Consider the following 27,312-nt stretch of genomic DNA (forward strand, 5'->3'; position numbering starts at 1 on the left):
ATTGCAACAAAAAAAATAATACATAATTAAAAGTCTCCAGTCTCTCTCAACTACCAACAAATTTGTAGCTGGAAAAAAAGGGCCACAAGCTACCTACTCATACCCAGCTGGCTCCATCAGGTACCTTATCATGCGTAACCAGTTCACATGTTGGTATCAATGACTGACGATACCAAACGTGGAATTGTCACATCAACCCAGAAATTGTATCATCGATCGATGAGAAATCAGAATATTTTTGGTCTTTAATGGAATTGCCAATGATTTTATATCTTTGTCTTTGTATATATACGACAATTAAATTGTAAGGGTATATTATAAATCATGAAATTTTGAGAGCATATGACTTCTTTTCTTCAAAAAACAAAAAGAAGAAGAAGAAGAGATCTCCATCAAAGAATTGTCTCCTGTTATATAATTAATGTTTCACATTAAAATAAAAAACCAAGAAGTTGGAATAAACTACACCGTATGTTCCTGTTTCGATGCCTCAGCTTAGAAACACTGTATGTGAGTGAAAAAGAAGACGTTATGGGGCATGAAAAGACGAAAAGGAAAGGATAATTTGAGAACAAGGCAAAATGTCTCACCAAAAAATTCACTTTAATTCTCTAATTTAGGTCGAGGAGGTCAACGCCAATTGAAATACATACTAAAGGAAGTTTGTTTTAGGGAAAAATAATAATTCAACATCTAAAACAATTTGTTGTCATCATTTGCTCATCAGGTCCGTACCATTGTCGTACAAGCAATGACCCAAGCAAAGTTTGATAGTTGAAGGTAGGCCTCGAACATTATATATACAGATTCCTTACCCCCCTCATTCCTGAATCATGAACGCTTTTACAAGCTTTCAACATGGACTTTGCCTCCCTGCAATTACCCTGGAGATAGAAACTCTCTGAAAAAAAATCAAGCAAAAAATCATTAAATTCTTCCACCATGTAAATCCTGGCGCTACTCAGTGCATATAGTGGGAGAATTGCACTTTCTGTTTATAAAATGATCCCCAAAGTTCTCATCAGCCACGTAAATTTTAATTTATTCTTAAACAAAAGGACTGTATGCTTCCACCATCCACTGTACACTGCACCGATCCAAAGTATGACATCTTCTCATTCGTCTCACAGAAGCCCAAGAGCTTCTGATCGTGTTACATGGAGTATGTATGAATTTGGAAGAGGTGACAAGAAGGAATAAAGGCCACAAGTAACGAGCAAGGTTTTTTTAGCTCTTTCCACCAAGACTCTCATAGAATAAGATGTACCCGTTATCTGTGTTGCCAGAATACTCCTGAGAGGAACCAAAGAATGTCTGCACCATCGATTCATCGATCATCTCCACGTTTTCATCATCAAATAACAACCAGTGGTTGTGGCTTTTGACAAGGCTAACATAGTGACCATGGTTGGGACCGCTCCCCACATGAACCACAACCGCAAAGAGAGAGTACTCAGAGTCTATGTCTTCGACCGTGTTATTAAGTTTCAGCTCCATGGGGAACACAACACGGTACGATAGCTTCTTGTACCGGCCGAGCTGCTCGACATACTTGAAGCGTTTGAGGTGGATCACAAGAATATGTGGTGGCTTCTTGATCTTCATTCTCTTCTGTGCTTCCTGCAAACTGCATAGAGAAACAAAACTCTTGTACTTGAGAAACAGTTAGCAAAAGACGATCCATCACAAGGTAGCAAGGAAACTTATTCAAGTAAAACACAATATCGCTCATGATTCGTGCCGATGATCTCGAAAATTTGAACCACCTGCCTGTGACCACAGCACTTACTACTGACTTAAGTTGTCACCTCTGAGTTGCAGAAATAATTAACATTTTCCCAAATTGTTCAAGAAGCATATTAAGAATTACACACATGATCATAACTAGCTGAAAATTAAAACTTGTTTAGGAAAGAGATGCAATTTATGATGCGTGTAGATATGCACATGGTGATATGATTCTCCTCAGAAAAAAAAATACTTTACTGGCAACAAGATTAAGAACCACAATATAAACTGATGAGACACCTGCAGCACTTATCACAGAAGAACTTGTCCTCGGCATTTAGAGTCTCTGTTGAACTGAAGTTTTTGAGGCAGCTTGTTATAGAACTGTTCTGCTCAATATCAAGGCTCAAATCGAGAAACGTCTCATCCCTTGCAGTGACAGTTTCACAGCGTAAGCATCTTGTTTCATTGGTCAATATGCCCTGCCATCAACAAATGTAAGTTTACGTTGGCAACAAGAAGCATCACTTAATTAGCATTATGCATGTTACATTTAATAAAAGACGCGTAACAAGTTAGGGTAATTGATTCACCTGAAAGTTCTTGTGAACCCAGGTCAAAAGTGGCTCTTTGGGCACCCCATTTGGCAAAGAATGGTTTGGTCCATTGGCAAGTTTTTCAGATGGTGATGAAGTTTCGATGGAATCTTTTGCAGCATCAGACTCTTTTTCAAGAATATCAGCAAGCTCATTCAGCAAGAAATTCAAAAACTCATGAGCATCCTACAAAAGCCACAGGACAATAGATCATTTCATATGAGATTAGCCAGCAAAATCACAATGCCAAAAAGATGTAGAATAAGAGCTGCCATGTGCTTCAACTTAATATAATATGAATGTGGTGACTGGTGACTCAAAGCACAATAGTAGGAAATCTTTCAAGAACTTCATATAGGGAGGATGAGATGGCATTTCAAAGGAGTATTTTACCTACGAACACCATCCAGATGATAGAACTTATGACCCATTGACTGAAAGAAGACATAACATGGAGAAAAATAACACAATACAGATGGCTTGTTCTACACATCAAATAAACAACAGAAACATTTTGTATAATGAACTAAAGTAACAGATGCAATAATGACAATGTTACAGTTCATAGCTAGCATTGGTTGGTCGTGGAGCATTTGGACAATGAAATTGATAAGGAAAAAAAGGGCAACGATTAGCAATTCATCTTGACAACTTTAGTTTACTTCAATTTGAATTTCACTTCAAATGAAACTGTATTCACTGTGGCTAGGATAATACAAAATAAAGAATCAAACACGATCTGTGCTCTGTATGCTAGAATAAAAAACATCCATGCTAAGGTTGTTGATTGGATATATAGACCTGAATCAACTACGATATCCAACTATCCAACTATTGTTTCCATATTAACAAATTATCAAGTCAAATTAAATTACCTGGTGCATGTAGCTGCGGAAGTACTCATTCTGTTTCTTCACTCTCTGCACAAAGCGCTTCGGAGCAATAACACCAGTTTTTTTCTTTTGGGAGCTAATCTGCACAAAGCACCAACTGAGACATAAGTTCCTGATAAAACATAACATATATATAATAAACCTAAAGCAGTAATACTCTGACAAAATGACCAAGATTAGGCTCTTCGATAACTATTATGAGTCCCTATGTTGCTAATACTATTTGTTTGGCAACAAACACTATCATCATGATCATCTTTATGCAAATTTTGTTTGGCAAGGAAAAAATTAAGTGGCACAGTAGATAGATGAAATTTATGACAAGTTGTGGAGCTGAAGCCTAAAATGCTAGTGTCGAAACTAACACACTCCCAGATCAGGCAAAAAAGGTCTTTGTTTTTCTTTAAAACCTAGCGGACAATTGATGAGTAAGACCATCTGTTTAGAGTCAAGATGCACCTGCCGAAATTCTCCTAAACATGAAAGCAATTTTCTTATTTTAACATGGCAATAACTCCATCCGTTAGATGTATCACCTAGTAATTGAATTTTCATTTCAAGCATATTTTACAGTGTACCCCTATATGGGAAATAATTAACAACTGTGAAGTTATTCAAGGCTGTAGAAGCCATGAGAATCATACTGCTAAAACTTAATTCATAAGTCTTATCTATGTTCTCGCAGCAGATCTCTTACTGATTGGACTAACACAGAATGGAATGTATTCACCACTTGGAATAAGGTTAAAAATTTCTGTTGTCTTTCATAAACATAGAAAAGCTCAAGTGGAAATCCAATATGATGAACCCTTGGATCTTGTGCATAAGCTTTCAAACATCTTCGACTGATAAATGCCAGATGGACCAAAAGACTTAATAGATATAAGAAGCCGTTGCATCATAAGTTGATAACAACAATTACTCTTGTACATTGCGCTACCTTCATATGACACTCCTTCAAAACCAGAGTAGTCAGGTTTAAATGCAGTAAAGAAATACAACATAATCAATCGCAGTGAAGATGGAAGCCTGAATAAGTAAATAGTCTAAAATTTATCACAAATGCCAGATCTGCAGACAAATGAGATTCCTTGATGCAATTTCTCACATATTTTGTAGTATAGTTTGATAAAATAATTTACATCATTTAATCACTTCTCCAAACTACAAATCCATTAGTATAATCAGTGTTGTTCAACTAAAATATTAGCATTCATACAACTGATAGTGACAGAGAAGGTGGCTCAATGCTTGAAGAACTGTCAATGCAATGTCTAAGGAGAGTCAACGTTAGCAGTCTTACATCTGCAAAGTAGAAAGACTTTTTGTCGCCCAATGCTGGTCAACCAGATTGTGAAGTGGCAATCTTAACTTAGCGCCTAGACTGGCCCTCCATAAAACTGATTGATGTAGAACAAGGTAGAGAAATAGAGAGAGAGTAAAAGAGTGAGATTAGAGATTAAAGAGGAGAGAGAGAGGAATGAGATTAGAGAGGAGAGAAAGAGACTATAAGAGAGAAGATGCAATTCTTTTTATTCAAATCTAAAATTTTTGATCCATTGACAAGCTCCGGGGTTTCCGGGGTTTATGAGCCTTGGTACAATTAATGAAAACAATATGACTTCTAGAACACCTAAATAGTAAATGAGTGCACTTAATACAACAGTGCTTAACACAAAAGGGGTCCCAAGAAAGACCAAAAGACTTTTCAATTTTCAACACAATTCTTAGGATTTCTAGACTAACTAATAGACGATATTTTGTTGATTTCTTTGTCTAGACTAAACTTTCTGAAATCCTTTGTAAAGTTAGATGGTTTACCATCATTCTCCCTGGTGGAAAAGAACTCAACCCCAGAGAGTGATCGGCAAGGTATTGGTCCAATAAGTCTAGTATAAAATCACGAAGTTCCTCCAAAGTAATCAAAGTGGCATCAAAAGCTGGATGATCACATAGCTTGATAAGAAGTGTTAAGTAATGCTAGTAGCAAGCGTAATAAGGCGGTCATGAAGAATGACCTCTATGTCATCCTTGTGTTGTAGAAGAATTGATGCTTTGGGAGGATTGTCACTTGCAGGAACACCAATAAATAGAGGAGGCTCAAAAGTACCATGATATATAATTAAATCCTCCACATTGAAAACTAGACTAATATTTAAGTCGGAAGGTAAATTGGGCATATATGCATTAGATCCCAATTTTTGGATAATGGAGTAAGGACTAATGGCTCGGGCATGCACCTTTTTGGATGAGTTTTTAAGGAATTTCTCAGGACAAACGCGAACCAAGACATAATCGCCAACTTGAAACTCTTTGACTTTTATAATGTGCATTAGTAGCAAATTTGTAATTTTCATTACTTAGGGTAATTTTACGTCGAATTTCAGCATATAAATTATGAATATGTTGAGCGAAGGTGTGGGCTGGTTCTGAGGCACGATAGTTAAGTGGAAAGGGTGCAAGGTCAATGGGGATGTGAGGGGTATAGTCGAGGATAGTTTGAAATAGGTTTTTTCCAGTGGAGCAGTTGACCGAGTTATTGTATGCAAATTCTACAATGGGTAAGGTTAGGTCCCAATTTCCGAGTTTCTCTCTAAGTAAACATGTAAGAAGATTTCCAAAGGAATGGTTAACAACCTCAGTTTGACCATCAGTCTGGGGTGAAAGGCTGAAGAGAATTTCAATGTTGTGCCAAACAGTTTCCACAAAGTTTTCCAAAAGTAGCTAACAAATTTCACATCTCTATCAGACATCATGGTTAAGGGCAAGCTATGTAAGTTAACCACTTCTCAAAAGAACCTCGTTGGTCTTGTTACAAGGGATAAAGTGGGTAATTTTTGAAAATCGATCAACATAAACCAAAATAGAGTCATAGCCACAGGCTATTTTGGGAAGTCCATAGACAAAATCTAAACTCATATCTTGCAATGATGAATGTGGAAAGGGTAATGGGGTGTATAGGCTAATATTTGTCACGGACCCAGCCTGATAAGCTAACTGACTCATCAACTTCGTTTGACCTAAACCACTAATCAAAATGCTTAAGCTGAAGTTGATAGTAGTACATTCATCAAACCCTTATAAGTCAATCTTAGTCTTCTCACTTTCGATGTAGGACTCATCAGGGTGCTACAAGTATTATGTTTGTGAGTTTTGAAAATTTGATAGGTGCGACATTAGGACACCACTAGAGCAACATTTAGCTTTAAGGAAGACTTGTAAAATCTATCCTCCACTAATACAATGGTCTTGTCATAGCCTATGTGACCTGCTAATCTACCCACGTGCGTTTCCCAAATAAGGAAGTCTCGAAGGGAGGATCAGGGGAAACATAATCTAGTAGATCGAAAAAAGTCACCATCCCTAAAAATAAAGTCTGTATGTTCACAACGATTTCTGTCTTAAACTTCTCGATATATGGCTAAAGTCTGGACATTGGGTATACTTTTTTTTTAATTGCTCGAATCCTATGACCTTGACACTCATGGTAGATAGAATTGCATAAATTCTACTAAAGGCATCAGTGGCTTTATTTTAGAGTGTCAAAACAATGCTTAATTACAAAAGAGTATTCGTCGAGAAACTCAACCCACTTGGCATGTCGAGCATTTAACTTCTTTTGGGTATTTAAGTACCTTAAGGCTTGGTGGTCAGACAACAAGACAAACTCTTACAGTAGAAGGTAATATCACCAATACCTAAAACATTACAAAATCTCATAAAATTCATTGTCATGGGCAGAATAATGTTATTTTGCATCATTAAGTTTTTCACTGAAAAAGACAATATTGACCTTCTTTACTAAGAATTCCTCCTATGCCTATATTGGAGGCATCGCAAGTGATTTTAAAGTGTTTACTAAAGTTAGGGTGCCTAAGAACATGAGAGATGGTCATTTTTATTTTGATGTCAGCAAAGGCTTTGGTGGCGGCCAGGATCCATAAAACCTCATCTTTCTTTAGGCAGTCAGTGTTTGGTGCCATAATAGAACTAAACCCTTAATGAATCTTCTATCGAAAAAGACTAATCCATGGAAATTTTGGACCTTAAAAAGGGTTTTAGGCAGTGATTTAAAAAGGCTCTCGAGCACTTACCTAGGCACTCGGGTGAGGTAAGGCGAGGCCCAAGCGCCTCGCACAATAATCGAGCAATGCACTTCAGTGAAGCGATGCCTGGGTGCTCACCTAAACCCAAGCGCCCGGTGCCTCAAGAAAGTGTTCGATTGAAGCAAAACAATCGAACATATGATAAAATAGTAAAACCCCAACCCCTACCTTGTGTGACCCCAACCCACAGTCCCTACTTTGCCACTCTGACTCACCTCTGCTCCTGTCGCTACCTTTGTGCGCAGTCGTTGCCTCCGCCACTAATGCACAGGTCCAACGCTTCCTTTGTTGCCAACGGATGGATCCGAAGGTCTAGCTTCAGCGCATAGTTCCCTCTGTCGCCGCTGTCGCTATCCGAAACTTTCTCTATCATTACTGCCACCGTCTGCAACTTCCTTTGTCATCACCATCGTTGCCCCAAAATTACTCCGTCACCGTCGCCCTCTCCGGCCTCATGTTCCACCGTTAGTGACTCTTTTCTTCCCCTTTAACTAATGTTAATAGTAGATTGTTAATCCTTAACTAATATTAAAATTATTGTTAAATGTTAACTATTGTTATCATATAATACTCTATAATTAGCACCATTAATCATATTTATCAATTGTATTATATATTTTTTATATTTTAATATTTCAGACGCCTCGCTTCGCTCAAAAGGGTGCCTAGGCGAGTGCTTAGTACCTCAGGCATTTTGGAATCTTCACGCCTTGCTCTTTTTAAAATATTGATTTTAGGCTCAAGCTATTTTAAATGATGCAAATCTTTTCTGGATCAGTGGCAACACCTTGGGCAGAAATGATGAAGCCTAGGAATATGACATGAGTTTGTATAAACGAACATTTTTTCAAATTGACATATAACTTAGCAACAAAAAGGGTTGCAAGAACCTATTGAAGATAATCTAAATGATTGTCCTTGGTCTTACTAAAGATCAAGATGCCATCAAAGTATACAACAATAAACTTGCCTATATATGTTAGTAAAACTTGGTTCATGAAGCATACAAAAGTGCATGGGGCATTAGAAAGACCAAAAGGCATGACTAGCCACTCATATAGACCATCTTGAGTTTTGAATGTTGTTTTCCATTCGTCACCAAGTCTAATACAAATTTGGTGGCATTCGCTTCTCAGGTCAAGTTTCAAAAACCAACCAGATCCAGCAAGAAAGTCTAACACATCCTTTAGTCAAAGAATCGGGAAGCAATATTTAATTGTTATTTTGTTGATTGTTCGACTATCCACACACATCCTCCATGTCCCACCTTTCTTAGGGGTTAACAAGGCAAGGACAGCATAAGGACTGAAGCTATATCGTACAAAGCCTTTAGCTAAAAGTTCCTTAACTTGTTTGTTTAACTCGACTGTCTTCTTAGGATTCATTAATGTGAGAGATTAAGGAGTTGCGATTATGAGAAAAAGTCAATGACATATTTGATTTCCCACAAGGGTGGCAGCTCATTAGGTAATTCTAAGGGCATGACATCAGAAAATTCATCTAATCAGGTTTTAACCTCAAGAGTTAGGTCAAGAATAGTGCAAGAGCTAAGAATTTCTCTAGTAATGATGGCCACACAAAATTTATTATCTAGACTCCCTATTTTAAAAGCTTTAGGATTCAGTAAATGGAGTCCCTTGGTAGTTGGGGTTTGTGGAAGAGACTTGGGAGTTCTTGTTTTTTCCTTTTCTAATAGTTTTGCTAGTCGTTGAATAATGTTTTTTGCTTTTGTATCGAAAGGCATACGCGTATTCTCTCCTATGATTGGTAACATCAAGGTCATACAACTAAGGCCGACCTAAAAGAATGTGGGTAACGTCCATTGATAGGACGTCACAGTAAATCTCATCTAGGTAATTGCCCATTTTGATTGGTACCAAGCATCTCTTGAACACGGGTAGAGTGGTTTTGTTAACCTAGGCTACTTTGAATGGGTTGGATGTGACTCTACCTTTAGTTTAGTCTCTTGATAGTAGAGTTTGAGACTATGTTCATAGTGCTACCCCATGCAATAACCAATTTGTAAGTTCTTTCCCCGCTTCGGATAAAAGTATGGAAGATACTTGTCCTCTTTCATTCATTGAAATCACTAGCACTAGAGAGAATAATGCAAACAACATTAACATGAGCATCCTTAATTTCTAGTTCGTTTTCGTCACTTGAGTAGGGTTCCAGAGTAGGCAAAATTCCTTGATTTGAAGCTATAGATTTTGGAGAATGGATATTTTACCTAATCGACTCATCAACCTCCTCATTCATGGGTCGTTTTTCAAGGTGTTGGAGAGCTCTTAAGACTTAGGTCATTTGGTCACATAACTGGTTCAATATCATGTCATAATCTGCTAACTTGGTCCTAAGGGTATCTACCTTACTTTGTTGGTTTAGGGATTTATCAAGAGTAGTTTGGTTTTCACCTTATCAAGTCATGATTCTAATTCTATCGACAAATTACCTTTTAGAAATAAGGTTGTTAATGGTTGCAATGCACAAAGTAGAAATACAATATTTCAAATAGTTCTCAATCTTTTTTTTCTCATTTTTTGTTTTTTTATTACAACTTTCAAAGGTTAAAATTGTAGTGGTACTGTAGTTGTAGCTAATGGGGAGAGAGAGGGTGATAAATAAAAAAAAGAGAAAATGGAGGGAGAAGCAACAAAAATCATGATCTAATAAAATATATGATTTTTTCTTTCCAACAAAAAAAAAAAGAAGTAAAGTCCTCAAAAATTTACCCGACACTAAGGGCTATATGGTCCACCAATTACGTAGGAATAGTCACCCCAAAGTCCAACTCCACACGCAAAGGGTTGACGTTGAAGGTGTAAGGATCTGTGAGAAACGCCGTTGTTGTTTGAAGCTGCTAGCTGGGGCCCAATGAGGTACAAGGCAGGTTTCTTGATGTGCTTTGATACCATATAGAACAAGGTAGAGAAATAGAGAGAGAATAAAAGAGGAGTGAGATTAGAGATTAAAGAGGAGAGAAGGAGAGGAGTGAGATTAGAGATTAGAGAGGAGAGAAAAAGAGGAGTCAGATTAGAGATTAGAGAGGAGAGAAAGAGACTAAAAGAGAGAAGATGCAATTCTTTTCATTTAAATCTAAAGTATTTGATCCATTGACAAACTCCACTATTTATTGGGGTTTAGGAGCCTTAGTACAATTAAGGAAGACAATGTGACTTCTAGGACACCTAAATAGTCAATAAGTGTACATAATACAAGAGTGTACTTAATACAAAAGGAGTCCCTAGGAAGACCAAAAAACTTTTCAATTTTTAAACCAACTCTTAGAATTTCTAGACTAACTAATTGATGACTTTTTGTTGATTTATTTGCCTAAAATAAACTTTTTTTAAATCCTTTCTAAAACTAGATGGTTTTCCATCACTGATAGTATTCTGTTAAAACCAAAAAAGATGGACCAAGAATATGCATTCAAATTTTGTAATGCAACATGATTTATTCAACAGAAAACTCATCAAAGGCTTCTGTAAATTTGGCATAATATTTTGCAAGTTGGTAATGAAAATTTTGTTTACCTGAGTAAAAAGGTCCGCCAAACATGTTAAAAGGTTCTCCTCAACATCTCCCAGATTCTTGTTATTTGAATAATAATATAGTAATTGCTCTCGAAAAGGAATGCAAAAATAAAGAGCCTGCATGTGGCATAATAAAGAATTAAAATACAGATTTATCTGTTACAAAACAAAGAAATTTGAAAAAAAAAACACCCATTTAGACAATGCATCAGACAGGACATACATATCCATCCAAAGTTCCTTTCAGCAATAACACATGCCCAATGATTTTAAACCAAAATGTTAAAGGATGATGGGATGATAGTGAAAATAACTATGTTGCAAGTTAACTCTGATGTAATTGATAAGGAAAACCTTAAGGGAGAAATTTTATAATAAAAAAAATGATTTACAACTTAAGGTAACATAACAATCTTCTATTATGTTAGGCTGAAACGTTCATCTGTATTCATGTCATCTATGAACATACAAAATGTGAAAATAGTTAAACAGGACTTCGAGACATTGGTGCGAAAGCACAAGTGCAACTAAACTGAAGATGAGACAGACAACTTTCACTATGGTCGACCTAGAACCCTGACTTGAAGCTAGATGTCCAAATATTTAATACAACAGAGATGAGACTGTCAACAAATATACTAGAGGAATATAGAATAATATTTTCCAAAAACTTTGATGATATCCTTAGCAGACAAGTCAAGAGATCTATATCATAAACTATTCATTATATTTCCAACATATTCTGTATGTCATATTCAACTTACCATTGGCTTTAACTTGATTTCAATTAACAATTAAATTAGGTACTGGTTAAATCCAATGATTGGACCAATTTTATTAACCCATCAATGGTTTTTCAAGAGAAGTGAGTTCTCTTTTTCTTTCTCCTGCATATCGACAGATTTACTGTGCCAGAAGACTAATGAAAAGCCATTAGCTAACACTTCTTTTCCCTGTCAGAAACTGTTTAACAATTCAAAAGCAAAAGAGTTTCTCATGCAATAAGTTTCTTTCTTGTTTATCAATGTTGTTCATACAAAATGGTAATTCAATGAGAGTAATAGGTTTATAAGCACAAAAGGAGTATTACAAATAATTCAAACGAGCATATTTAAGTCGCTCACTTCAGCCAAGAACAATTTTTTTTTAAACATTTTACCGCATAACCAAAAAAAGAAAAGAGAAGAAGAGGAACAGAACAAATACAACCGAGAGCACTAACATACCGATATGGAAGCGCATTAAATCTATGTTAACAAATGAAAATATAAATATTTTGTCTCAGATAAGAACCACCAAATTAATAGTCACGAGTATATGAATTAGGAACAAGAAAAGAAGTAACCCTTCATTTTAAGAAGAACGCGCCTTTGATTTAACACGACTACGAGCTACGAGATTCCAATCAAGCTCCTGCATCCAATTAACAACGGAAACGGAGAGGAAATGACCTGCAAGACGCTATTGCAGTAGCAGGTGTTGCCGAAATTCTCGAGACCGAAATAATGCTCGCCTTCCGGGAACTGGTCGCCGAGGGCCTTCTCTAGCTTGGAGCCGGCGGCCCCCATGACCATCCACTTGTCCCACCAGCCGCCGGCGACCCCGGTGAGGTATCGGAACCCTAGCCCTAGACCGGAGCGCGACCTCTCCGGCCCTCTCTCGGCCGCCGTTCCGCTGGCCTCCGTCACCGAAGGGGTCTCCACCGTGATAGATAGCTGGAAGGATCGGGCTCCCAAGGTTTGAGGCAGGATTCCGATGGCGAAGGGTAAGTCGAATTCCACGAATTCGCGAGGGATTGGCGAAGGGTATGATCGAAGTAGAGAGACCGGAAGGTTAACCGCTATTGATCTGCGTGGTTTTCTCCTTTTCCTTTTTCCTTTTAAACAAAATTACATATATATCCCTCTAATATTGGTTATGTTTTATAAATCTAAATACTGTAGTTAATTTCTGTTAGTTAAGTTAATTAATTAATTTAGGTTTATAATATAAGAAGACCTAATGCCATAATATATCTTTCTTATATTACTTTAACTTAAGCAAGCCAATTTATATTTTTATATCCATCATAAATTGCAAGGATAAATACGTAAAATTATTTTCCGTCTTTTTTTATCTTTTTCCTTTTTTTCCCTTCTGTTTCTTGGTTGTCGTACCAGAAGAGGGGAATTTATTAGTTATCGAAAGTTCACCCACTTGGCTACCTGCTCTCTTATTGATACCACTGAGGGACCCGCCGTCAACTTATTACCAGAACGTAGAGGAGATGACGTGTTTTCTGGTTCTTCGCTGATCCAATCATTCTAGTTAGCATGACTAAGGATAAATATAGACATGTTAAATTAACATGATAATATCACACCAAATAAAATCGATGCAATTTAATATGCTTTATAAATCAATATATATTTATATTATTTGTTTTCATGATCCTCGTTGAAACTTCGTAATGACTGTTATATTAAGGTATTTAATGAGAGGCGGCGATAAGAAAATGGTTGCTGACCTCTCTCCCTCGCCTTCTTCCTTTGTCTGATATAGATTGAAAGATACGATCAAGAAATAATCTTTCTTTATTTTATATGTAATAATCCAAAAGATGAGAGAGGTGTTGCTTGAGAATTCCACAACGCAATTGTTTGTAGAAAAGAAGATAGATGAAGCGATGAAGAACAGACAAAAGTCCTACATAGAACTTGTCATAGTTAATTTTGTCTTCTCGGTTGGATTGCTTTCTTTTTGTTCAAAATTGATGAAGTCACAGACAGATAATTCAGTAAGCATCCTTGGAAATTGATGCACCGAGTTGAACCTGTAATAAATATGTCTTTGATAGATGAAGCATGATATTATCATTTCTTTAGTGGAGGGTTCGATGCACCCTCAGTGGATCAAGATAATATAATCGAAATAAGGATGAGGATAAAAAGAAGTAAAAGTTTGCATCTTTGGTAATTTCACAAGTAAAAGTTTGCCAGGAAAGGTTACAATGTGTATAAAGTGCTCAACATTGAACTCATTACTGGAGTTTTTTTCTTTTATTTTCACATCCTTTGTCATTATGGTCTTAGATGGGCTTTGGATAAGATTAAGTATGTAAAGATAAAAGATTTTAAATTGAGGAAGATTATTATATTAATTGTTAGAAATATTTATGTGTATAAGATGACAGAGATGAATTAAGATGATAGTCTTACATATTAAAAAATTTAAATTATGTATATTAGATTTGATTTACAGCCTAAAAATTAATTGAATTTGATTCAGATTTTCATCATTTGATTTCTTATACTAGTGGTTATGGGTCTACAATATTATCTAATCTTATTACTATTTGTAATTTATTAGAAATTAGTGTCATGTTCAGCCAATAGTGTGCAAAACAATCATAATAAAAAACATTAATAGTTTGGCAATTTCAAATGCCATGATGAATGATTTGAGGGAGACCAATTTACTTGAGTCTTTTTAAGTTTTGTGAGTCTTTTATGATGAATGATTTTGAGAGAAAGGTATAAAGAAAAATACTTTGGGTGTTTTAGGTATTTCTTAGTAAAGTGAGAGAGTTAGAATAAGATTTTTTTTAGATTTATGTGAGAGAGTGTAAAGGTTTTTTTGGGTTTGAAATAACTTAAAAGAGATATTTTTGTATTATTTTTTATATAATGAAAAATTAAAATATTTTCATAGATACAAACAATAAGCGAACCACATTAATATTATCTTTACTTTCTAGTATATTTTGTTGATCGTTAATGTTTGAGATTTCGTTTTGACTCTTCTCTCAATTCCCAATAATAAAATCATACTATACAAACAATTTTACATTCAGATTTAATATTATTATTTTCTTTTGAAATTTTTTTAACTAATCTATATGAGATTCAGTTTCGATGATTCATCGATTTGATATCATCTTTCGAAGAAAAATTTGGACAGAGAAAAGAGCTATCGCTAAAGAAATAGGCACCAAACTAAACGAAAACAATATTTATTGCTTATAAAGATAAACGCAAGGCTAAAAGCAATGAAAATAAAATAAAAAAAAATTATAAAGATACTAATAACCAATGTGAAGTATAGGTTATTTTTTGACAACACTTGCGTATTCTCGATAAATTATATTTCATTGTTAATTATTTATTTTCTCCTTCTCTCTTATTACTGAAACTTTACACAGGTTGAGACAATAAACATCAAGCTTTGGGGGCTTCTCATAACTAGTAGCTTATATGAAGCTTTGACCGTTAGAAATCGAGGAAGAAGACGAGGACTAGCTATACCTTGTAGAGTTCCTTCTCTCTCTTTTCATATTTTCTCTTTTGTAAGAGAATAACTAATGAGTTTATTGAAGACTTCTTTAATTTTTTTTAGATGAGAGCACACTTTTTGTTTTATAGTACGAGAGGCATTTCAAGTCGCTAGGGTAGAAAGATTTTCCTTATATGATATGTACAGATTAGTACTTTTCTTATAGGGCAATCATATTCTTATGTTTGACAATTATCTTTATTTTTATGAGGAATATTCTAATCCGAGCCCTATTAGAATATGAATTAAGGTAAGTAAATTATCCTATTTTAGGTTTGGTCTGACTAAATATAATTTTGATTCTTCAATGTATCCTTGGATAGAAAATAATAAAACTAGATTAATAGAATTGTGATCATATCTGATTATTAATGGGAGAACACAAACAAAAAGATGGACAATATTAGTTTCAATAGACTCTCTTTTTAATAACTCAATTATCTTCTTATTTGAAAGAAAAAACTGATTATTTTATACCATAATTAAAAAGTGAACCATAAAGGTTTCCCTCCATATTTTGGTCCATATTTTGCTACAGCTCATGGTTGGTGCAAAGTAATTCTTGAGCCTGCACTGCACATGGAAATTGGACATTCCAACAAAAGTCACGACAAAGAGTAGACTCACTTTGATGTTTTGCCATTGATATGACAGGTCAACTTTGATTGAGAAATTGGATGTGCTCCAATATAGTCACTACACACACACAGATTCTCATTTTCCTTATTTTGCTGATGATGTGATAGCTCATGGAGGTCAACTTTGACATGGAGATTGGATGAGTTCCATTAAAGGTCACAACACATAGGATCTTCAATTTGCACTTTTGCTATTGAATCATCACTACCTTCTTTTCCAGTGCCAATACATCCATGTTGATTCATTAATGTGAGAGTCAACATTTGATGTATGAATATGAGAACTTACAAAGCAAAGAAAGCCAGCTTAAGGCCTGAAACCCATACACTGTTTTGTGTGAAAGCATCTATCTACCATACATTTAGTGTTGCTGCAGCCAGGAGGATGTCCTCCTCGCTCCCAAAACGCTCGCTACTCCTGCAAGCACACCCCTCCATGGCCGGCCTCCGGCCACTCCTCTGCTTGTTGCTCAGTGATTTCACAGCTTCGACCTTCATCTCCACCGATAAGCAGGGTGGTTTGAGCCCATAAAACTCAGAACTCAATGAGGCGAACCTGACGCATCTCTTCAACGACATGTCCGGCGAGGCCAACACCTCCTTCCATGCGACCTCGGCCATTCCCAGGAGCTTAGACCCCGTGAATCTTCCAAGAAGTGGGATCCTCCTGCTCCTCCGTCGTAGCTCAAACACCACTGTGTGTGGCTCGAGTAGCTCTCTTACCGGGTCTGACGATCCCTGGCACTCGATGGTTGCGAGCTCATCCCAGCATGGGTTGCCGGTGGGAATGACCTCCTTTGTGTCGATGCGAATTCTTCTCCCGTGACCCGCGAATACGTAGTATCTGATGAACGGGTTGCCTGGAAGATCGAGGTCGAAGTTTGAGAGTCTGCCGACTCTTATCTCACATCTGAGATGAGAGGTCTCACCGCACTTAGACATGATGAAGTGAATGGAGCGACAGGGAAGGTAGAAGAAACAAGGAAGAGCCTGAACTGGGTATAGATAGGAATTCTGAGCAAGGCCTGCTGCTTATATAGCGGTAGGCTTGTGTGATAATGGTTGTTTCCTATGAATCCTAACCTGTGAACACTGCAGCAGATGGCCAATTACAGTGCAGTACTCTTTGGATGAACAAAGAGCCAAAGGCCATATGAGAAGGGGTCATAAGGAAGTGTTGTTCTCTTAGAGATAACGTTCAGAGTGGTGGGTTTCTCGCTTCCATGTAAGTGGTCAAAAGATCCTGACTCGAGGAGATACATACGAACGTTTACAATGCTTCTCCACTGAACTCAAAGTGCGGCATGGCAACATCTGCTGCTCATTGGCCTTCACAATTGACTTGGATGGCTCAGCAACACTTGTGTTGACACTCATTTCAGAAACCTTATTTGCTTACAACTTTTATAATAGCTGTCTTGAAATTATCTTTTATTTGAGTATCCTAATGATTGTGATCTCTCATGGAAATATCAGTTCCCTAAACTAAGGTATAGAGTTGAGGCTTTCAACATGTTGGATTTAGATGTGAGGGAAATGGATGATATATCTATCTTAAATGGAGCAGGAGGAAAAAATTGGGTTGCAACTTTTGCTCTGTGTTCAACCATCACATCTTTTTTCTTTTTGCAGAGTTTTAGATGCTACCTAAATAAGATCATTCAGCAAGTGAGTCAGACTCTTCAAAAGTGTCAGGGATCTGAAGTTTTGCTTGAAAATATTTGAGATCAACCAAACAAAAATTAACATAAAAAAGAGCCATAAATATGAACATATGCATCTACATACATTTGTATATGATATAGAGTCAAACTTGTTTGAATAACTAGTGCTGAACATATCCCTGTTCACAATCCTTATCTTCTCTGGCAGTCAACATCAATTGCATGGACCATCAAAACTGTTTCTTTCCACTCTTCAGTCCCTTGGAAAAGAAGAAAAGGCTGGTTTTGACATGAACAATGTAATGTGGGAGCATCTGCCATTGCAGGATCATGTGTGGATCCAACTGTTTTCCCAGACCATATGACTATTACTTTAATGAGAAATGGGATGCTGAAGTGGGTTGACATGGAGAGGTGGCTGCTCAGTGAGAGTATTATGTGGCCGACACTTTGCAAAGTGAAGCAGCCTCTCTCCACATACATTAACCTCATGGTTATATGTGATTGGTGCTATCATTTCAGAACCTGCAATTAAGAAACTCAGATTGCCTAGTGGTTCTTGGACCTTAAAGTTTGAGAATGAAAAGGCAAACTTGAGTCATGATTTGGATAAATCTTGACTTGGAACTGATGTAGCATCAGAAAGAGATGCATCTTACAGAAAAGACCAAATCTGATGACCATATCTCTATTATGGATAAAGCTCCATGTGAATTATATGCAAAAAGGTTGGAAAGTGTTCATCAGCTTCACAAGGTTATCAAAACTAGGAAAGAGAATGTGGTAATCCAAACAGGCTGATAAAGCTGACATGATAAACTAAGGAAAAATAATATTTATAGTGATCAACAGATTGTTAGAGGACCAAGGACCATTTTTTTTTGGGAGAAAGAGAGCATAATAACAAAGATTCTATCTCTGAAAAGAGCAGAAAATAAACCCTCCAAATCCAATTCAAACATAACATGCTGCTCCAATAATTTAATGCTCAACAGGGTCATCACAACATGAAAAAAGAATTCATTACAGCCCATTTTGGGCCTTGTAAAAACAACAGCAAGATGGAGATATTAAATCAAGATCAACAAACTCTGAACAACATTCAGAAGCAAGATCTTTTGACAGCAAACGATCATTCGATATTTCAGGTAGATGAGATTTCTAATGGTAATTTTCTGTAATATGTGAGGTGCCTTTCTCAGATCTTTCATCAGTCTTACCATCAAGATTCACAATCTGCAATTTAATATGCTTATATCTGCCTTTGTTTCCAATGAAGAAAGATCCACTTTCAAATGTTTCAGTACAAATATTGACTAAATATCATTAAAGATAAAATCTTCTTGACTAGGCAAGATCGTTCCTTTTCGATCTACCACATTTTGTTATGGGCTTTAGGCCACATAACTCACGTCATCATTATCATCTTACAGCATTAATCACCAATGGACATCATGCCATTCATTATGAAGGTCAAGAACAAGCAAACTCTGTGCATGGCTTGCATAAAGAATGAGGAGAGACAGGGAGGTCCCTCAGTTGTTGGCACAGCAGTTTATTGTCCTTTGTTGGTGCAAGTTGTGTTAGAAAGTCATTTAGCTTTTTCCATGGTTGTTGGGACAGACCTCATAAGTGATTGGTAGATCGTGCTATCAAATCCATCCATCAATTACCACCAAATCCATCAAACCCTTCTGATGAACAGCTGATTTATGCCTCTTTCATGGACAAACTACTGTTCACTATTCTGAAAAGTAAGTTGGTCAATTTTTGAAAACTAATACCATCACTATGACAAAATGGGATGAACACATCATCTTTTACTTCATGCCAATAAACCTTTATTATATAAGAGATATTATTTCAATCATCATCCAAAATTATATATATATATATATGGTAAATTTTTTAAATAACTTTTTTTTACCTAATATTTAGAATACATCGGACTCGACAATCAGCTGCCTTTTTCTTTTTTCTTCCTTTCATTTTATTTTTTTTATGAACCAGTTCGAATCGATCCAATTGCAACGTTTTTATACTAAATTAAAATATTTTTTATAATATTAATAAAAAATATTATAATTAATCGGTTCGGTCCATAGAGAAAAAGAGGTAAAGAGGATAAGTTGCTAGGTTTATAAAAAAAAAAAAAAGAAACTTTTTTGAGGAAAACCTAAAAAGAGATATTGTTCTTAAAAGATTATCCTATAAAATATGTCGTTTTGTATAAATAGATTGCAAGCTTTATAGATGCAAATAGTGTGACACAAAGCAAACCGCATCTCATTGTCGCTTACCGAGTATAGCCTGCTGAAAGTATTCACTCAATCCAAAATAAAACCAAGCCATGAGTTCCATAGCATGTTCTTCTCGCTACCACTTGGAAATATGTGGAATTCGGAAACCCCACCTCCCCTACCGCTGTCATCATCTGCATGTCAAAGTTTCTTGAGCATTTATGAGAGAGGTTTTAGGTCAGTAGCTTGGGGACCTTCCACCTAAATAAAATTGATATGTGTCAAAATCCCTTCTGTTCCCTCGTCTTTTTCTCCCTAAATTGAGTTTATTTAATTCGCATAGGATTTGCACATTATAAACCTAATGAATCAAAGCTATAGCAACGGGAGGAATTGTTTGGTAGATGGATTAAAACATGACTAAACTCAAGTGCAAGTACAAGAAATTGTTTGGTAAAAATTATTTAATATGGTAAACCATCAAAGTAGAAATGATATTTAGAAATGAGAAGCCCACTATTGCACGTTGATGAGGGCTAATTATAAATCACTCTCGGATTTTATCAGTATCATGAGTCTTATACTTCAAAAAATTATATTTGGATTCTTGTTACTTTAAAAATAAAATAAATAATCTCATTTATTCTAACGATGTCAATTGCATTAACAAAAAATATAATATATGATACTACGTGCCGGATCAATACGAAAACGATGAGTAAAAAGATAATTTTAATATTATTTTTATTTTTGATGACTTTAGTAATAAAAAGATAATTTCAATATTTCATGTGTTAAAAATAAAAAAATATTAAAATTATATTTTTATCTATTATTTTCGCTCCGATTCAACGTGTGGTATCACATATTATGTTTTCCATCGATGCAGTTGACACCGTTAAAGTAAATAAGATTATTTATTTTACTTTTATGACTATAGATATCCTAATATGAATTTTTTAAGTAGATCATAATTCTAATAGGATCAAATATAAAAAATAATATGTAGTGAGTGTTCAATCTCAAATTTTGATGATAAAATCAATTGATGAAGTTATAATCTAATCTTTCAGTAATATAAGACTAACTTTGATCATGAAAAGATAAATCGATTGAAGTATGAGAATCAAACATTGGACTGGAATGGATTATGTCAAAAGATTGGACATTGGACCGAAGGATCAACCGAAGTGCTGGTAGAAGAACTTCATGCCATAAGTTCGGGTATCGGGCCAGAAGGATCAAACATCGCGTCAAGGATATCGGATGTTGCGGGAGGTCAACAAGTCGATTGAGCAATACGTCGAAAGAGAGGATGAAGCATGAAGGTTCAGACAAAGCACCGGATAAACCAATGACATGCCGGACAACACAGTATTCTTGTCTTGTAATTGGTCATGTCTTGATTGAAGTAGTTTATATTGTAATTGAGTTGGTTTTAGGTGTAACAATACTAACTCAATTAGGGACCCATTGGGCTTAAGTCGAGATTGATTTAGGCTTATTGGGAGGCACATTCAGTAACTCAAAGTTGGGTTAAACGATGAAACTACCTATGAGCTAGAACGTATGAAGTGCACGGTTTCAAAAGACTCGACGGTGATATCGCTAGTGTTAGGTGGTAGTATTGACCAAATCGATGGTGGTACCACTTAGACACAGTCTCCTAGATTGTCATGCAGTGGTAACGCCCAAACTTGGTAGTGGTACTACCAGTACATTAAGTGGCAGGCGGTGGTACTATCTAGTACTAGCGGTGGTACCGTCGGTACACCGAAAACTCGAGATAATATTTTTTTTTACTCTATTTTTGAAGTCATTTGGGGTTTATAAATACCTTACCCATTTTTGTTTAGCATAGCAAGAAAAAGTGTAGAAAGGGGAAAGAGTACATGAGAAAAAAAAAATTATAATTTCTATTGAGTTAGTGAGTCTCTGAGTTAGAAGTTTTTTGAGGGAGGAATAAGGTCTATTATAAAAGAAAGGTGTAAAGGTTCTCTTGAGCCTATGAAAAGAAAAAAGAATTGTAAAGAGAATAGTTGGTCTTCATCCATTGAAAGAAAATCGTTAGTAAAAGTCGATGGTCTCGACGGAAAAAGAATCGAGAGTGAATGTAGATCGGGACGATTGAACCACTATAAACTAAACTTAGGTGTATATTTTCTTTGTACTCTTCGTTACCATTACTTCGTCTCTAATTTTAAACATAATTCCCATACGATTTCATCGGTCAAAAATTTTAAATCATCGTTTTTTTTTAAGTACTAACTCACCCACGTGTTATTTATGGTGCTAACAATAATAAGTACTTAAATAATATAGAAATAATAACAAGTAGGCATACACGAGTTTTGCATTATTCTTTATCAAGTCCAACTGATGGCAAATGAGCATGTCATAATGCGCTTAGAGCTACATTTCATGGGTCAAAACATACAGCTAACTCTCCTTTGTTTCAATTTGGCTTTCCTAAAAATGTGTAGTTAAACTGTTGTCCTCTAAAGTCGAACTTAACCTAAGAATTCTCTCTATCAACATCTATTCTCTATGAATCTTTAAACAATCGTTGCCCATTTTCAATGAACCAAACACAAGAATGAAGACCTTTTCCTTCGAGAAGTCCACTTTATTATGATGCGTTTTGGACAAAACAAACAGGCTTGAAAAGTATTGCATTACTTTTCTAGATCTTAGGGGGTTAGTAGTCCACTGCTTGGAAGATTCTCAATATGCCTATGAATGATGGAAATTTGTTTTAGCATATCCTCAATTATATGCACCAGAGAGTAACAATAATAACTATTAAGGAATCAATCAACATATTACTACAATAAGCTAAAGCTAGACCTAAGTTCATGATATTCTTATTGTGATTTCACTCTTAATAAATGAATACATATGTGCAAAGGGTAAACTTTGCTCCTAATGGAGTCATTTATAAGTTTCTCTAATATTTTTTAAGAAAGGAACTAAAATTGTAACTATAAAAATGTAACAAAAAACATAGTATATATATTTTCTAATTGCATTCATGTGCAGTAATGTCTAAAAGTTTCCAAGAATTTAGTTTGCAACTTCCTTTAGTAATCTTTAACTTCAAATTACTTTCCAAGAATGTCCAGTATTACACATTTGATAATTATTATGCTTCTCTCTTAGTTTCAGTTACATTTTTATAAAAAAATAATTACACTGATTTTGTTTATTTTGCTGCTGTAATTTTGTAAGTAATATTGGATCCGAAAAATTCGATTATAAGGAACAATTGCAAAGTCATGTTTTAAGGAAAATAAATTACTATATATAAATTACTAATATGTGTCATAGCCCATAGAACCATTTAAGGAAATATTCAGTCTATTGAGAAATAGATAATGATGAATCAGAGCAACTAAATCAAAATTTTTGGATGATCAAACTAGTCCATTTGGTTCTTATTTGAGGTTATTTTTTGGTTTTAATATCTTCTAATTCATTTTGGTATGGTCATTTTAGATCACTGGTCAATCAAATCAAATCTAGCTACTTAATTTAGATGCAAAAGAGTATGTTATATCAATTATATATAACATTCTTGCTCAAACACCTCTCTTTATCCCTCCCTTTTTTTTCTCTTTCCTTTCCCCACTTCCCTCAATCTCTCATAGGTTTTACCAAACCTCAAAACCCAAATCCTAACAATAAAAGGGTGAGCTGATAAAGACCTTGATGTGAAGTTGGGCTACACAATGATCAGTCCTCATTTCCATATTTATATTCAAATTATGTTAGATTTTTCTTGTAAATTCAAGAATTCCAATTCAATTTTTTTTTATTTCATGTATGAATAGATTAATTAAAAGAAAGTAAAAGCAAAAGGAAGGAGAGAGAGAGAGAGAGAGAGAGAGAGAGAGAGAGACCACCCTTGATGTACTTGTCAGTCAGTCAGGCAGCAGTCATTATGCCCCACTCGACTTTAGTTGGTGAGATGCTTTTGTTGCAGCAGTCCAATGTGTTGTGCAATGCATGACAACCGAACAACATCACAACCAGGCAAAGGGAGACACCAGCCATATGATCTTACAATGTGCCCTTTGGAGCTTCTGCTCTTCTGGACTGCATTATATGTCGCAGAACATACAGTGAAATCTCTGAAAAATCTTAATCATATCCATGCTCATACCATGTATAACATAACATACCCGCAGCAACACAAAGTTTAATTTCCATGCATCCTAGTTCTTGACTCACTATGATATTTGCCTGAAGAACAAGGGTTTCTTGGCACAGAAAATATATACTGTTAATTTGCTGTGCCACCAAACATTGGAATATGACACAACATGCTACCAGTGAGTGGAGTGTGGTTGCCACTTGCCAGTCTTTCGAGATGCTGAAAAGCTTTATTTCTTTCTGGTTGGCTCTGAATTGTAGGTATTCTAACCCCAGTGGGAAGAAGGGAGGAAGAGGGAGGCCCTCCCAGTGCAGCCCTCCCTCACATGAGTTTCAGAGGAATGGGAAGTCATCATTGCTAAGGAACTGGTTATTTCCTGTCATGGGCCATTCATGATTTCAATGCATGTCACATCACACCTCAAAAGGCCACCCAATATATCCCAAAACCACATCTTTTTTAACCATTCCCACTTTAGTCAATCAATCAGCTGTGTTCAATATCATATTACTCACCTTTTCCCCCTGTGCCGGGTCTTCCACAACCTCCTCCTCATCTCCTCGTAGAACTGTGTCACACAGCTCTCTACATGAAGGCATGACTATAGCCATTGATACTTTTCCTTGGCGACAGATGAGTCGACAAGCAAGTAGGCAGAAACCACTTTGGCTGATTACTTGACATCGACATAGCAATCACAGACCTTTCTATGGCCTTATTAAATTCCTTTTGGGTGAGAGAGGGCATCGAGCTAGTGAGCCTTTCAATTCTTGTTCTTTAAGTTGACACTGCAAACACGTTTGTTGTCAGCGCTGTTGTTTATTAGGTTTGGACGGCATATCAGTGGAACCTCATATGGAGTAATAGCTTCTAAAGAGGATAAAGTATTTGCCTCGTAGGCTTTAATGGCTTGGAGGTGTTCCTGTTGTGGATTTCAAAGAATTCAGCGGCTACCGGTTCCTTAAATCTCGCCGGAAGACGCGCCCATCCCGTGCGCCGATCCTAGAGAAGTTTCGGAGGGTTGTGAGAGCAAGAACAAGGTAACATAATGATATGGAACCCATGAGATCTTTCTTACCTCATTTTGAGCTGCAACCGAGTCCGTAATCTACATCTCATCTCCATCTCCCTCCCTAGGGTTCTACGACAAGTATCAAAGAAGTACATGCATCACTGCGTCAATTAAAACCGGTCGAGAAATGAGATTTACTACAGACGTCCTCCCTAGCATTCAATGAGGTGGTAATCGGAAAACACAGGAGAAACCCTATTTACATACATGCAGATATTAGGAAAGAAGAAATGTGTTGGAACCACTATTATTAGTCATAGTGCTGAATAAGCAGGCATGAGCTCATTTCCTTCCTCCCCTTTGACTTGACACATCTCTTCTCTATCTCCTAATCGGAAGAACAAATCCATGAATCCACCATACCTTCGCCCCTCATCGCCGTAACGCCGTCTGTCACATTCTCCGCATTGAACTCCGACGAACTCGATCGGGAGTAGTTCGCCTTGTGATTACTGCTCACTCTTTGGTGTGAGCCAGAACTGTAGTTACCGATGAGGATCGGCCTTGGTGATGCTCGATCCCTGCCGCCGTCCTGTCCTGACACAGCAGCATGGACCGAGTGCGTGCCTTGGGATGCGGCAAGCCTCGTTGGGAGTCCGAGCTCGTTCAAAGCATAACCGGCGTGCCCTCTAGTTAGAGGTCTGGTGTCCAAGTCTGCTGGCATGGCAGGCAGGTTGCTCTTTGCATGAAGTGAAGGTTGGAGGAGCGATTGGAACGTAAGGCTTGGGTTCAAAAGAGGGTGGCTTTGGCTACCGAGGCCAAGTGCAGACGAAGGTTGGAGGAGCGGTTGGATTGAAAGGCTTGGGTCGAGAAGATGTTGGTTTTGGCTAGCAAGGCCAAGTACAGACGAAGGTAGCTGGTAGCTATTGCTACTAGATGGATTGATGCTATTACTAGTAGTAGAATGGGCATTGGAGATAGTATTGCTAGTTGCAGCAATAGCATTGGAGATAGTAGCACTAGCATTAGCAGAGGAAGCAGAAGAGATGGGAACGAGAGAAGGGGACAGAACCTGTTGCATGAAGGGGCGAGGGAACAGGAAAGACGAGACTGGCGGCGGAGGGTCAGAGCAGGAACGGAAGGCAGTGGCAGAGTGGAAGAGGTCGAGACGAGCGCGGGCGAAGGAGGAGGACGGGGAGGCGGCGAAGGGAGGGGAGGGGATGCCGGTGAATTCTTGCACCATGGCGCGGAAGTTGGAGGTGTCGGTTGTGAGCACCGTCGTCGGGGCTCGCCGCGATGCCCTGGAACGTTTCTTGGAGCCCCTCGTCAGTGCGGTTGCGGCGGCGGCGACGTTTGACTGACCAAGTGGTTGCACCGACGAGGGACCCACTCTGACACCGAAGCCGACACCATGAGAGGCCATGGCGGCGGGGGAGGGGGGGAAGAGAGGGGTGGAGTCGATGCTGGAGAGGGAGTCAAGGAAGTGGTGGCTGCGGGGGTAGGAGGAAGAGGGTGGCGGTGCTGGTCGAAGGGCGGATGCAGCGCTAGCGGAGGTTGCAGTGGAGGAGTGGAAGAAGGCGGAAAAGGAGCCGGTGCGGGAATCAAACTCATCATCACCGCCTCCACCACTGGAGGAGTGAAGGCTGCTACTGTTGGCTGAGTCCATTAAGGGAAGAGAGGAGGAGACTATATTATATATGTTGGAGGGAAGAGAGATACAACAAGTGATTCAAGAGGAACAAGGAGAGAGGAAGACGAAGGTGATCATTCTAGGAATTGGGAAGAAAAGTTCAGCAGATCAAAAAGCAACCACTCCTGGAAGGAGTGGGAAAGAGATGGAAGAGAGGAGCGGTTAGAGAGAAAGAGAGAGAGAGAGAGAGAGTAAAGGCAGGGAGAGAGGGAGAGGAGAAATGTGGAAGGGAGGAGGAAGAAAAGGTGGAGTTGGTTCTTTGTAGCTTGTCTGTGTGGAAAAGAGGGGGCGGCTTGAGCTCACATTTCCACTTAAAAAGATCCTCCACGGATTGCAACCAGTAGGAGCTGCGTTATGGTCGGTCAAAGTAAGAGAGAGAGAGAGAGAGAGCGCATGCTTCAAACACATGTATAAATGGATCGAGAGAGAGAGAAAGAGAGAGAACATGCTTCAAACACATGTATAAATGGATCATAAACTAAAACTTGCGCCCACAATCACGTATGTAATCGTACGAGTCCATGAGGTATGAGGACACGTGGAGAGGTGACCAAGGCGAAGGACAAGATTTAGGTGCCACTTGATAGATCCATCATATTGCCACTCCACATATATTCTTCTTTTTTCTAAATCACCCCTTAGCATGTCCTTTTCTACTACATGTCTCCATCCTCTGCCAAATATCTCTTTAAAAATTCAAATATTGCTGGCTAATCTCTCTTCTCTATTGAAATTATTGAACATA

General features: G+C 37.3%; 3 protein-coding genes across 4 annotated transcripts; all 3 read right to left on the minus strand.

Annotated features, from left to right (window-relative positions):
• Nucleotides 1-1,015: 1,015 nt before the first annotated feature.
• LOC103992238 (ubiquitin carboxyl-terminal hydrolase 4) lies at nt 1,016-12,696 on the minus strand. Its single transcript, XM_009411871.3, has 6 exons — nt 12,311-12,696; nt 10,860-10,976; nt 3,200-3,298; nt 2,322-2,510; nt 2,029-2,210; nt 1,016-1,627 (listed from the first exon to the last, which is right to left on the minus strand). Exons 1-6 carry the CDS (start codon nt 12,431-12,433, stop codon nt 1,228-1,230), a joined length of 1,110 nt encoding a protein of 369 aa, XP_009410146.1. The 5' UTR covers nt 12,434-12,696; the 3' UTR covers nt 1,016-1,227.
• Nucleotides 12,697-16,159: 3,463 nt separating this feature from the next.
• On the minus strand, nt 16,160-16,750 carry LOC103992240 (uncharacterized). Its single transcript, XM_009411872.3, has one exon. The coding sequence runs from the start codon at nt 16,748-16,750 to the stop codon at nt 16,160-16,162; it is 591 nt and encodes a 196-aa protein (XP_009410147.2).
• Nucleotides 16,751-23,839: 7,089 nt separating this feature from the next.
• Nucleotides 23,840-26,912, minus strand: LOC135642285 (nuclear pore complex protein NUP62-like). Of its 2 annotated transcripts, none has more exons than XM_065158296.1 (3): nt 25,301-26,912; nt 24,944-25,006; nt 23,840-24,867 (listed from the first exon to the last, which is right to left on the minus strand). In XM_065158296.1, the coding sequence occupies exons 1-2, from the start codon at nt 26,541-26,543 to the stop codon at nt 24,999-25,001; spliced, it is 1,251 nt and encodes a 416-aa protein (XP_065014368.1). In that variant the 5' UTR covers nt 26,544-26,912; the 3' UTR covers nt 23,840-24,867; nt 24,944-24,998. The 2 variants fall into 2 exon arrangements, with proteins under 2 accessions (XP_065014368.1, XP_065014367.1); XM_065158295.1 differs by having other exon boundaries at nt 24,944-25,038.
• Nucleotides 26,913-27,312: the final 400 nt, after the last annotated feature.

Source organism: Musa acuminata, chromosome BXJ3-7, assembly GCF_036884655.1.
Source record: "Musa acuminata AAA Group cultivar baxijiao chromosome BXJ3-7, Cavendish_Baxijiao_AAA, whole genome shotgun sequence".
Lineage (NCBI taxonomy): Eukaryota > Viridiplantae > Streptophyta > Magnoliopsida > Zingiberales > Musaceae > Musa > Musa acuminata.

What these genes read in the sequence shown, in the direction of transcription:
- LOC103992238 (XM_009411871.3), bottom strand. Translation starts at nt 12,433, where the DNA reads ATGGTCATGGGGGCCGCCGGCTCCAAGCTAGAGAAGGCCCTCGGCGAC. An exon ending in TCCGCAGCTACATGCACCAG is followed by an intron (nt 2,511 to 3,199) that starts GTAATTTAATTT and finishes TGGCTTTTGTAG; the next exon opens with GATGCTCATGAGTTTTTGAA. An exon ending in TTCTGTGATAAGTGCTGCAG is followed by an intron (nt 1,628 to 2,028) that starts GTGTCTCATCAG and finishes TTCTCTATGCAG; the next exon opens with TTTGCAGGAAGCACAGAAGA.
- LOC135642285 (XM_065158295.1), bottom strand. Translation starts at nt 26,543, where the DNA reads ATGGACTCAGCCAACAGTAGCAGCCTTCACTCCTCCAGTGGTGGAGGC. An exon ending in TACGGCGATGAGGGGCGAAG is followed by an intron (nt 25,039 to 25,300) that starts GTATGGTGGATT and finishes TAATTGACGCAG; the next exon opens with TGATGCATGTACTTCTTTGA.
- LOC103992240 (XM_009411872.3), bottom strand. Translation starts at nt 16,750, where the DNA reads ATGTCTAAGTGCGGTGAGACCTCTCATCTCAGATGTGAGATAAGAGTC.